This window comes from Schistocerca piceifrons, chromosome 1 (genome assembly GCF_021461385.2).
Source record: "Schistocerca piceifrons isolate TAMUIC-IGC-003096 chromosome 1, iqSchPice1.1, whole genome shotgun sequence".
Classification (NCBI taxonomy): Eukaryota; Metazoa; Arthropoda; class Insecta; order Orthoptera; family Acrididae; genus Schistocerca; species Schistocerca piceifrons.
The window spans coordinates 282522223-282535940 of NC_060138.1; the positions used below are offsets into that span (position 1 = coordinate 282522223).

General features: G+C 44.1%; 1 protein-coding gene across 1 annotated transcript in view; it reads left to right on the top strand.

Annotated features, from left to right (window-relative positions):
- LOC124711913 (dynein axonemal intermediate chain 4-like) overlaps window positions 1-13718 on the top strand; it is a 59290-nt gene that overhangs the window by 34610 nt on the left and 10962 nt on the right. The window contains exon 3 of the mRNA XM_047242203.1: window positions 5438-5676. Within this exon, the coding sequence (XP_047098159.1) occupies window positions 5438-5676 (239 nt within the window). The remainder of the gene's footprint in view (window positions 1-5437; window positions 5677-13718) is intronic.

The following is a 13718-nucleotide window of genomic DNA, read 5'->3' on the forward strand; positions in this document are numbered from 1 at the left end:
CAGCTGGCACTGTCAGTTTATCCTTGCCGCAAATTAGTTTCCCATCACTGAAGCATATTTTCCCTAGCGACGACTTCAGTTTTTGAAGACGGGTCCCCATTATATTATGCATATGCTACTCACACTCAGTCTTTTAAATTTCTACCCTGTCCTCGTTGGTTTAAGTACCACAACTTCATTATAGTCTTTGCAGTCCCCATCTCCTAAGTAATTGATGCACTGTACATCATAACACAGCTGAGAGCGTTGAAAAATTTCTTCATTCCTGCCACTTCCATGGCTCCACTCGTCCCAATGAAACCTGCTGTAAAATTGTCTAAACGAAGTTGTTTTTGTCGCTCTGAGCACCTACAAAATTTGGACATAATGGCGACATCAATCACTTTGCCTGCGTCCACACTTGTGGCTGTGACGACACCTTTCTTTAAAGCGTGGCTTCGCTTTTGCCAGGTGCCATCAAATGCTTCATTCAAAATCCCTCTCATTGTCACAGTCTACATTTTCTAACCCTGCTTGCTCCACTGCAGGTCTTACTGATTCATTAGTACCACCTCCAGCAGTAGACCCTAATACATAATTACAATTGATAAATTTTGATGGGGGGAGGAGGCCGGGAGGAGGCACATAGCATATCCCGGGTGTTTCTCCTTTCCCAATGGAAAGCAGACCACATACCAATCTAATATTGTAACTGTACAATTCGTTGTTATCACCAGTCGTAATAAGATATGAAGAAAAAGACTAGCCGCGCGGGATTAGCCGAGCGGTCTAGGGCGCTGCAGTTATGGACTGTAGGGCTGGTCCCGGCGGAGTTTCGAGTCCTCCCTCGGGCATGGGTGTCTGTGTTTGTCATTAGGATAATTTAGATTAAGTAGTGTGTAAGCTTAGGGACTGATGACCTTAGAAGTTAAGTCCCATAAGATTTCACACACATCTGAACATTTTTAAAAAAGACTAACACCATATTTACAGCCCTTATAAGTCAACTGTACCTTTGCGGGTATTCCTATATGATTGTTTATTTCTAATTTCATGCCTTCACTCTTACACTATTCGCATAACACCTGGTTCTCCAAAATAGTAGTTACAGCGTTCACTTTCTTTTGGGAAGAACTTTGTTTGGGTATAGCAGTAGACCTATTTAGTTTAGAAGGCACTGGTGAAATAGCAGATGATTAATCACTTTCTCAAAGTAATAAAGCACGTTATAACCGCAGACTACGCTTATAAAAGCAAGTATGTAGAAATAAAGAAACAAGAGAATTTAGAATTCCATGAAGCCAAGCGATACCAGGCTAACCAACACAAAGAAGTATCCTTCTTCAACTTCATATTTACGAATCGTGATGAATTTGAAAGAACTTGTAAGCAGAAATTTTGTTTGAAAACTGAAGCTGCGCCGTATTGACGGCTAGCAGACAAATTCTTGTGCAAGTATTAATTTAAAAAGTAAAAGGAATTACTTCTATGGGCGCTACAAACAAGATTTGAACACCATTTCAAACACAAAATTCTAGGTATTCAGAAAAAATTGACTGAAATGCCCCTCTGTTCCCGCTTAAGTATGAAGCATATATATATATATATATATATATATATATATATATATATATATATATATATATATATATGAAGATAGTAACTGTTCTCGAAAGAACAGATACCATTGATGACAGTGCAGCTTCTCTAGAATAAATGATAATTAATTGAAACCCTCAGCTGCCGATAGGTGTTGCTGATACACCTCGATGGGGACAGCTGAAAATGTGTACCCCGACCGGGCCTCGAACCTGAAATCTCCTGCTTACATGGCAGATGCTCTATTCATCTGAACCATAGAGGACACAGATGAATAGCACGACTGCAGGGACTTATCCCTTGCACGCTTCCCGTGAGACCCACATTCCCAGCTGTCCATTTTATATATCATTTTCTGTTTTCTGTTACTCATTTTTGCACTACGTTTTATTGTAACGATTCAAAATTTGTTAATTGACATTTCCGTTTCATAATAAATATATCATTAAAATAAAAATAAAAACAGGTTGGTAATACCGAGAATCGAACCTTTGATTTCACGTTAAAAAATTTCTTTTTTTTACTGAAGTGATTTCTCAAAATTTTTTGATAAATAAACCGTGTATATCAACTATCAACTAACCCCTCGCGCCAGAACACTTAGCACAAGCACGCTCTCTAATCCTTTTCCTCTGCGCCTCGGCGCTGAAGGAACTGCATCACAGATTGGGAAGAATGGACAAATACACGATCCATTTCTATAAGAGCCACTCCTTATATGTTGTAGGGTAAGGTAACTCACCCTCACACTAAGCCCAGCATCTATATTCGCCAAAAGTAATTGGTTTTACAAGTGATCCTGCAGTCTAAGCTCTACGAACTAAACATAAACAGGATTGAATAATTTTAAAATAAATGACATAAAATATAACTCCCTTAGGATGAATAACGACAGCTACACCAAATACGATTTATTCATCAAACATACAAATAATAATATGGAATGGTGACCCTGCAAAAAGTGTGCAAATAATGCATAAAATAAGTAACAATAGCAGTCATTGAGCATTTAAGTTTGCGTAAATGCGACACAAAATCCCCTATATATATATGCTATTGTTATTTATATATATACCATACTGACACAACATTGCATTCAAATACGCGCATGTTTCTAATACCCATTCTTTAAATATATGTAATACACAAATGGGAAATGTTATTACCAAAAATGTGGACATGTTCTTGATCGATTTACTTCAAATATTTATACAATGCTCTAACGAACATACGGACGGACATAGAGTAAATAATACTGAAATGTTGTTAAAACCCGCGCGACAGCTACGGTCGCAGGTTCGAATCCTGCCTCGGGCATTGATATGTCTAATGTCCTTAGGTAAGTTAGGTTTAAGTAGTTCTAAGTTCTAGGGGACTGATGACCTCAGATGTTAAGTCCCATAGTGCTCAGAGCCATTTGAACCATTTGTTGTTAACAATCAGGAAAGCTGTATTTATGGGTAATCGGCTTATGATTACAATACTGCTACAGAGAACGTATTTGGAATAACAATGAACAAGGGTCAAGGTCAAAGAGCAGAGGGAAGAGGAAGTGGATGGCGGGGTCAGAGAAAATGGACGCAGAGAGCGGAAGGTGGAGGCTGACAGAGAGAATGGGCAGCAGGAAATGGAGGGAGAGGGGGACGCAGAAAGTGTGGAGGACGTGATGGACAGAGGGAGGGGGAGAGACAGGGGTAGGAGGAGATTTTGAGAGAGGGGGGAGGATAAGACGGACAGAGAAAGGAGGGGGGGGGTGAGCAAATACACATAGAAAGGGGGACAAGGAGACAGATAAAGAGTGAGGAGAGGGAGATTAGGGTGTATATCAAACTCTCATACATGTTTGAAACATGCACTTTCTCTTTGCTTTCGTTTCCGTTAAACCAGACCAAGCCACAGCAACGTGTGGTCGGAAACAGCTACACTCATGCTCATAAATTAAGGATAATGCTGAAACATTGTGAAACAACGCTCTGGTGGGCGGTTTGCGGGTTTAAATCACCTCGGGGTATGACCATGCGGTGCATTTGACTTACGGTCGTCGCACGATGGCACTGGCAGCAGAGCACATTCGCTGAGGTGTGTTGGTGCATTTCACAGTACGGTGCAGCGAATAAGTGTGCAGACGTTTTCAGTCACGCTAATGGTGAATGTGTATTGAAAATGGCTCAAAGAACACATATTGATGACGTTATTAGAGGTAGAATACTAGGGCGACTGGAGGCTGGTCAAACACAGCAGGTCGTAGCACTGGCCCTCCGTGTGCCACAAAGTGTGATCTCAAGATTACGGAAACAATTCCAGCAGACAGGAAACGTGTCCAGGCGCTAAAGTACGGGACGTCCACAGTGTACCACACCACAAGAAGACCGATATCTCACCATCAGTGCCCGCAGACGGCCACGGAGAACTGCAGGTAGCCTTGCTCGGGACCTTACCGCAAGTCACTGGAACAGTTGTCCCCAGACACACAGTCTACAGACAATTGAACAGACATGGTTTATTCGCCCGTAGACCTGCAAGGTTCATTCCACTGACCTCTGATCACATGAGACCCCGTAAAACCTGGTGTCAAGAACACAGTACATGGTCATTGGAACAGTGGTCCCAGGTTATGTTCACGGACGAATCCAGGTATAGTCTGAACATGCTTTTCGCCGGGTTTTCATCTGGCGTGAACCAGGAACCAGATACCAACCCCTTAATGTCCTTGAAAGGGGCCTCTATGGAGGTCGTGGTTTGATGGTGTGGGGTGGGATTATGATGATTGGTGCACGTACACCCCTGCATGTCTTTGACAGAGAAACTGTAATAGGTCAGGTTTATCGGGATATCATTTTGCACCAATACGTCAGCCTTTTCAGGGGTGCAGTGGGTCCTACCTTCCTCCTGACGGATGATAACGCACGACCCCACCGAGTTGCCATCGCGGAGGGGTACCCTGACGCAGAAGATATCAGGCGAATGGAGTGGCCTGCCTGTTCTCCAGACCTAAACCCCATCGACCACGTCTGGGATGCCCTCAGTCGACGAATAAAAAAAAATGGCTCTGAGCACTATGGGACTTAACTTCTAAGGTCATCAGTCCCATAGAACTTAGAACTACTTAAACCTAACTAACCTAAGGAAATCACACACATCCATGCCCGAGGCAGGATTCGAACCTGCGACCGTAGCGGTCGCGGGGTTCCAGACTGAAGCGCCTTTAACCGCTTGGTCACACCGGCCGGCGTCGACGAATCGCTGCACTTCTTCAAACCCCTAGGACAATTCAGGGGCTCCGACAGGCACTGGTGCAAGAATGGGAGGCTGTATCCCAGCAGCTGCTCGACCACCTGATCCAGAGTATGCCAACCCGTTGTGCGGGCTGTGTACGTGTGCATGGTGATCATATCCCATATTGACGTTGGGGTACATGCGCAGGAAACAGTTTTGTAGCACATGTGTTTTTGGACGGTTTACTCAACTTATCACCAATACCGTGGACTTACAGATCTGTTTCGTGTGTGTTGCCTATCTGCCTATGCTATTAGCACCAGTTTTGTGTGGTGCCACGCTGTGTGTGGCGCCACATTCTGCAGTTATCCTTAATTTATGAGCATCAGTGTAGTATGATACTGCAAATACTGGATTTGCAAACTTTATATGAGAGAATGTGTGAAACATCAGCATTACATACATTCAATAGCCAATAAAAGTTTATAAAAAGCAGAATGAGAAAGCGCGATATGTGTAAGAAAGTTATCGATATTGTCTATACGTAGATCATATGATATATATGTACCAGTACACATATCGAAATATTAGACGTATCGTTGTCAATGTAAGAGTTAGTGTAGCAGAGGGAGCGGTGTTGCAGGCGTGCTGAAGGGGCTGTCGCAGGCGCGCAAGTGCTGGCCCGAGGAGACGCCGTACTCGTGCCACCCGGCGGCGCTGGTGCTGGTGCGCCAGCCCAGGAACCCGGACGCGTACGACGTGGCCAGCGACGAGGGCTGCGTGCACCACTGCTCGGCGCACCACCTGCACAACCACCTCGACGTCTTCCAGGCGCACCGCGCGCCCGTCTACGCGATGCAGTACAACCCCTTCTGCGACAAGGTCGGTGTCCGCGTCTCGCGAACTCGCCATTTCTCTACTCTCGTTCTATAGCTTCATTCGAGCAACAGCAGTACAGAGATATGAATACAAAGTGAAACAGCTTGCACAACCAGTGTGTGGACAGAAACACAGTGACACAAACCAACAGACGTCGGTAGGCCTACACAATGAAAATAGTACACCACTCCGAAGTGCACAACGAAGGGTACTTTTCATTGTCCAATTAACAGGCTGTCCGCCCCCAGTTGCTGAGTGGTCAGCGCGACAGGATGTCACTCCTAATGGCCCGAGTTCGATTCCCGGCTGGGTCGGAGATTTTCTCGGCTCAGGGACTGAGTCTTGTGTTGTCCTAATCATCATCATTTCATCCCCATCGACGCGCAAGTCGCTGTACTGGCGATCGACGCGCAAGTAGCTGAAGTGGCGTCAAATCGAAAGACTTGCACCCGGCGAACGGTCTGTCCGACGGGAGACCCTAGTCACACAGCGGATTAACAGGATTTCTTTCTGTTACGTTGCGAGGACAGGTCTTGTTCAAAAAATGGCTCTAAGCACTATGGGACTTAACATTTGAGGTCATCAGTCCCCTAGACTTAGAACTACTTAAACCTAACTAACCTAGGGACATCACACACATCCATACCCGAGGCACGATTCGAACCTGCGACCGTAGCAGCAGCGCGGTTCCGGATTGAAGCGCCTAGAACCGTTCGGCCACAAGGTCCAGCACAGGTCTTGTTTAAAGGCCTCTGTGCGTGCTGTAATTAGTGCAATATTGTCTTCACGATCCCTACGGCAACGATACGTAGGAGCTTGTAGGACATTCGTAGAGTTCCCACTTAATGTTGATTACTGAATTTTTGTATGTAGGCTTTCATAGAATAGTTGGCGCCTACTTTGAACCGTCTGCCAGTTTAGGTTTTCCCCTATCTCCGTGACGATCTCCCGTTGGCCAACAAATCAAATGAATCAAATTTTACAACTCGCTTTAATTACGATTCAGCCTATGTGAGCGGTTATTCAGTTCCGTATCCATTCATTTTGCTACAGAATGGCATTCATGTGAACTGACTGATTCCTGCATTATGACCCACTGATACCATAGGTTGCAGAATGTATCAGTAATATGTATGTCAAAAAAGTCGAATATAGTCATTATTTGCGAAAGGCACATTTGTTTGGTCGTCAGTCTTCCGGTTCGATTGGCGCTGCCGCCATTGCTTCCCTGAGTAGCAATCACTATCAACATCCTCAACGATTTGTTGGATGTCTTGTATAGCTTTCTATAGCTTTTGCCTTGTGCGGAACCTTCTACTATCACGCCTCTCTTCCCAATGATTTTAGAAATACCGGAGTAATGTTATCTATTTTTTCTATCTTTGTTTCACTGTAAGTCTTACATATCTCTGCCAAATACCGAATGTACTATGAGGTCCGCAATGTCTGCTCAGTTCGCAACTATTTCTGTTTCTGTCACGCTAGCAGACAGTTCCTCCCCCTTGTAGAGGTCCTCAGTGCGATCTTTTCACCTATCACCTACCTCATCTACGTTTAGCAGTCGCATTTCTTTCCCACTCTTAATGTTTACTTCGTTGCTTTTAATTTCACCGAAAGTTACTTCGGTTTTCTTATACGCTTCATCTCTTCATCTGACGACCATTACTTTTTCGGTTTCTTCACATTTTACCAACAGCAGTTTCGCTTTGGTTTCCATGCACTTTCTGTTGATTCCATTCCTAAGTGACTTATATTGCTTCAATCCTGTCTTTTCCTAAACATTTTTATATTATGTCATCGATCAGTTTTGATATTTCTTCTGTTACGGAAGGTTTCTTCTCAGCTACTTTCCTTATACCTGTATTCCTCTATCCTACTTGTGTCATTGCCGTTTTTAGATATGTAGATTCCAATTCAGTAAGCTGACTGTTGTGGTACTCATCATCGCAGTATCTAAAGCATCACGAAGTTCAAACGCACAGCCTCTTTCCTCATGAGTTTAGTATCCAAATCCGTGACACAATGATTCTTCTTGACGTTTCTCGTACATTTCAGTTCACTTTTTATGATCACTAAGTTCTGACCTGGGTCACTATTTGGACCAGGGTATGCTTTATAATACGATATTTTACTTCAAAATCTGTCTCACAATTATGTAATTCGGCTGGTATCTTCCCGTACCTCCAATTATACCTCCTCTTCTTACGGTTATCGTATTTGGCATCACCAGCTAAAAATGTATTGCAGAATTCAAGAATTCTTTCTTCTCTCTAAGTAGGGCTTGGCAGTAGGAATACTGCCGAGCATGTATTCTCCTGTCACTCTGTCTTACATTCGTTGCCCTATCGCAGCTTTCCAATCCCCTATGATTATCAGAGTTTTGTCTCTCTTTACGTACGGAGTTAGCAGTTTAATGTCCTCATCTGTAATGCTAAACGGTTAACCACGTGCAGGTTTCATATCTAACGACTTCCAGGGACAACAAAAATATGATTTTGATGCTTCATACTAAACAAACTTCACAATTTAAAAAGCTGTCATAATAGTCATAATCTCAGTAAGAGAACTCAATGGCGTGGCAATTACTCAAAGTATATTAATGCAGTATTTGAGAATGAGAACATTTTGCAACCTGCAACCAACTTTAAAAATATAATTTCAACCTTTTTTTCTCTTACAAGCTTATGTCAGATACATAACAGATTAACTCATTTTCTAAGTAACCAGACGTTTGAAGCTATTTTGTACGTGGGTACTCAGTTCCTCAAGGAATCGGGGCTGAGGTATTACTAGCACATTCGACGTCTTCGTCTTCTGCTAGTTACGTCGACATATATACGTAAACTTCTGGTGTAAGCGTTGGTTTGGCGCTGATTCTGTTGGGAGTTATCCTTTCACTGAACTATACACAGTAACTCACTCTCTGTAATTCCTTACTTTTCATAACAAATCCTACTTCCGTTACAACATTATCTTCTGTAACTCATGTACTGATATTACTCTACGTTCATCAGATCACAAATCCGTATCTTAATTATGTTTACCATGTAGATAAGAATAAGTGTCCGTATTTTGTAACTGAATCGTTATTTTGTTTTAAATCAAACAAATTTCATATATTCATAGCAGGCATCATCAGTGGATTTTATTTTTCCTATTGTTTACGCGTGTCCATTGGTTCTTGTATGGGGAATAGATTGTATGTTACAATTATATTTTACTGGGCATCCTCTTTTTTGTTGGGTACTGCTTAGGACAAAAAACAAAACGAAATAAACATTCAGTTTCAAAAGGCAGTTAATGTTTATTTTTATCAACACGATAAACATAATTGAAGTATGAGGAAGAATGGTTGCAAACATAAACAAATCATTACGTACTTTCCATTTCAATTAACTGACCCCCTAGACTGAGCTTCTGCATGTTAAATGTCTTTATTCAGTGGTTTTCATTGCCTTCTGCATCCCAAAGCCGTTGATTGTTGATAATTCTTCCATTTTTAAGAGCAATTCCCCCCCCCCCCCCTCCCCCATGTGCCCTGCATCCCGTATCCATTCCTCTTTCCTTTTCGACAAGACCACTGGTAGAATGAAAGCTACTCTTCATACCAGAAATTCGCGGTTGCCGTTGATGATGACTTCATTCGAAATCTAAACAGTGGGCAGGACTGAATCTGGCACTCATTATCTTCCTATCGATAGACAAAGACGCTACAACCACAAAACTCGACCTGTGGACATCCCATTGACGGTCATTCATCTCTGTCTATAATATAATTGCAGCGTCTGGTCGCAGATCAAATGCCTCTCACTAAGGTGCAGGCTGGCATGTGCAGATTTTCCTGTGTGTATGTGGAGGACGGTAAATCACTACGCCACGTATTGAGAGCACTGGTAATATTTTCGCTTTCTCGCTGTCTTCTGGGCGCCTGGGTGCTGCAGTTTTCTCTCAAGGTAGACTCCATGAGTCTTCGGGACCAATGATAGCTTACCACCCAAGCTCTGAGAACGTCCATCTACTTGTAACTCTCACGAGGTCGTTTGAAATCATCAACAGAAGCTTGACATTTACCGCCTGTTCTCGGAAGCTATTTCAGGGTCTATCACTCAGCTGCAGTTCAGAGGTCGCGTAATAGGGCCTTGAGAATGTCCATCCACTGGAATCCTATCCGTTCGACTAAATCGTAGGGCGTTTAGCTGTCGGAACCCGGCCGACTGCTGAAACTCGTCCACTACAGCGGCATACCGCGTGACTAACGGCCATCCACCAAGCGAACTGCTTCATTAGACTGCGGACAGTGAGCTGTACTTTATTAGCTTTAACACTGAGATAAGACTTAGAAACTTCTTAGCGGCCTTAATAGATAATTAGGTATGTAACACAGTCGGACACTGGCTGAAACAATAGTCACTCGCCTGGTATGACAGTGCTCATTATTACTATTCTGGTCTTCAGTCTGAACAGTCGGCCGTTGTGGCCGAGCGGTTCTACACGCTTCAGTCTGGAACCGCGCGACAGTTACGGTCGCAGGTTCGAATTCTGCCTCGGGCATGGATGTGTGTGATGTCCTTAGGTTAGTGAGGTTTAAGTAGTTCTACGTTCTAGGGGACTAATGACCTCAGATGTTAAGTCCCATAGTGCTCAGAGCCATTTGATCCATTTTGTGGCGCCACACAACGTGGCACTACACAAAACTGGCGCTAATAGCATAGGCACATAGAGAACACATACGACACAGATCTGTAAGTCCACGGTATTGGTGATAAGTTGAGAAAACTGACCCGAAACATATGTACTACAAATTCAAATTGCTCCTAGCACTATGGGACTTAACATCTGAGGTCATCAGTCCCCTAGACTTGGAACTACTTAAACCTAATTAACCTAAGAACATCACACACATCCATGCCCGTGGCAGGTTTCGAACCTGCGACTGTAGCAGCAGCGCGGTTCCGGACTGAAGCGTCTAGAACCGCTCGTCCACAGTTGCCACGTGTGCTGCAAAACGCCACTGTTTCCTGTGCATGTACCCTGACATCAATATGGGATATGATCAATATGCACACGTACACAGGCCGCACAACGGGTTGGAATACTCTGGATCAGGTAGTCGAGCAGCTGCTGGGGCATAGCCTCCCATTCTTGCACCAGTGCCTGTCGGAGCTCCTGAATTGTCCTAGGGGTTTGAAGAAGTGCAGCGATACGTCGACCGAGAGCATGCCAGACGTGCTCGATGGGGTTTAGGTCTGGAGAAAAGGCAGGCCACTCCATTCGCCTGATATCTTCTGTTCCAAGGTACTCCTTCGCGATGGCAGCTCGGTGGGGCCGTGAGTTATCATCCATCAGGAGGAAGGTGTGACCCACTGCACCCCTGAAAAGGCGGACATACTGGTGCAAAATGACGTCCCGATAAACCTGACCTATTACAGTTCCTCTGTCAAAGACATGCAGGGGTGTACGTGCACCAATCATCATAATCCCACCCCACACCATCAAACCACGACCTCCATAGAGGTCCCTTTCAAGGACATTAAGGGGTTGGTATCTGGTTCCTGGTTCACGCCAGATGAAAACCCGGCGAAAAGCATGTTCAGACTATACCTGGATTCGTCCGTGAACATAACCTGGGACCACTGTTCCAATGACCATGTACTGTGTTCTTGACACCAGGCTTTGCGGGCTCTCCTGTGATCAGGGGTCAGTGGAATGATCCTTGCAGGTCTACGGGCGAATAAACCATGTCTGTTCAGTCGTCTGTACACCGTGTGTATGGATACAACTATTCCAGTGGCTGCGCTAAGGTCCCGAGCAAGGCTACCTGCAGTACTACGAGGCCGTCTGAGGGCACTGATGGTGAGATACCGGTCTTCTTGTGGTGTGGTACACTGTGGACGCCACGTACTGTAGCGCCTGGACACGTTTCCTGTCTGCTGGAATCGTTGCCATAATCTTGAGATCACACTTTGTGGCACATGGAAGACCCGTGCTACTACCTGCTGTGTTTGACCAGCCTCCAGTCGTGTTGTGCCATAAGTTCTGTTCTCTCCTATTCGATTCCGTATCTCTTCATTAGTTATCTACTGTCCGCCCTTGGTAGCTGAGTGGTCAGTGCGACGGAATTTCATACCTAACGTCTCGCGTTCGATTCCCGGCTGGGTCGGATATTTTCTCCGCTCAGGGTCTGGGTGCTGTGTTGTCCTTATCATCATCCTTTCATCCCCATCGACACACAAGTCGCTGAAGTGGCGTCAACTCGAAAGTCTTGCACAAGGCGAACGGTCTACCACATGGGAGGCCCTAGCCACTCGACATTTCCATTTTAGTTATCCACTCTATCACGCTGTACATCAGATTTCAAAACCTTGTATTCTCTTCGTATTTTTACTGTCTATTGCCTGCATTTAACGTCCAGGTAAGACGACATTCGGAAAATATTTCCTAACACCAAAACAAACTTGGGATGTTAATATATTTGTATTTTTAGAAAACTTTTTCTTTTAATTGTCAATCTCACGTGTGGTATACGATCTGCCATCGTCAGTTATGTTGGTGAGCAAATGTCAAAACTCGTCTCCTATTTCTGGCGACTCACTTCCTAATCTAATTCCGTCAGCATCAGTTGATTTAATTCGACTACACTTCGGTCACGTTGGAAAATGGAAATTTGTGCTAAGATCTTATGGGACCAGACTGTTGAGGTCATCGGTCCCTAAGTTTACGCACTACTTAATCTAACTTAAACTAACTTACGCTAAGGACAACACACCCACCCATGCTTGAGGGAGGACTCGAACCTCCGACGGAGGAAGCCGCGTGAACCGTGATAAAGCACCTGAGACCGCGCGGCTACCCCACGCGGCTCGGTCACGTAGTTTTACTTTTACTGATGTTCATCTCGTAACCTCTTTCCAATACACTCTGTGTATGTTCTTACAAAAAGTGACTTTTCAACTCGTTTGTAGATTCTAACAGATGTACATGGTGTTTGGGTTATACATACAATAACATAAAATGTAATAACTTGAGAAGTAATTGAGGTATTTATTGACAGTATATTTCTACCAGTTCGCTAACTCAAAATATTTTTCTACACATCTACTACACCTCGACATGCGCACCGTTAGTGGTGTGACAGACGTCTAATCCGTATTCCACCTTTCTCTAAGTGTTTTGCAGCATTGCAGACGCAACATTTACGATAGCTGCACGAAATCGAGGAGCAGAACTAGTAGATCACGAACAGGTGGCTGGTACATTTGATTATTAATAAACCTCCACAGACGTACGAGCGAAGGGCGTACGGATTGATTCAACAGTAATCTTGGAAGCTGGAAGCTGCGTTCTTGGCGTGAAGGTCCGTCGTCGAAAGCAAACCCCAGTTTTCCGAAGCCGCTTGTTCCATTTCTTGATTGTTACCTAACTGGGAACATCGTCAGTTTCTCGCAGACCATACTCTAGCCAAAAACGACGTCGTACACAGAAGACCTTTCGCTGCAGAGTCCACATGCCTAGTGACGCGCTTTTACGTGAACAAAGCAGTTACAGGCATGCGCACGTGGTACCAACTGTCGCAAGCAAACACAGAGAATGTTTTGAGCTACCACAGTTGTAGAAGCAAACCGCCAATAAATACCTGAACTGCGTCTCAAGTTATTACACTTTGTGTTAACCCAGGCGTCCCGTACAGTGTCATCGCCAAACGTTAATTCTGAATATTTTTCCTTCCTGAACTCTAATTCCGTTTCCAAATTTGTCTTCAGTTTACTACAAACAATCCTGCTGGCAGAACATCCACAACTGAGCATTATAGCAGAGATTGAAAATACCGCTTCGTTGTAAATTACTTTATTTTCACACGACCGGTTTCGGAACGTTATAAGCCCATCCCCAGGTGTCGCACTGGAAATAGCAGAAGACGGGAGATAATTTTCTCACGCCGCAACACACATAGGAAACAAAAACAAATTTTTCCAAAAAGTTTTAAAATCTTTTAAAAAATATTTCGAAATCGCCGTTCGGCCTAGGTGTTATGAAACCTATGTCAA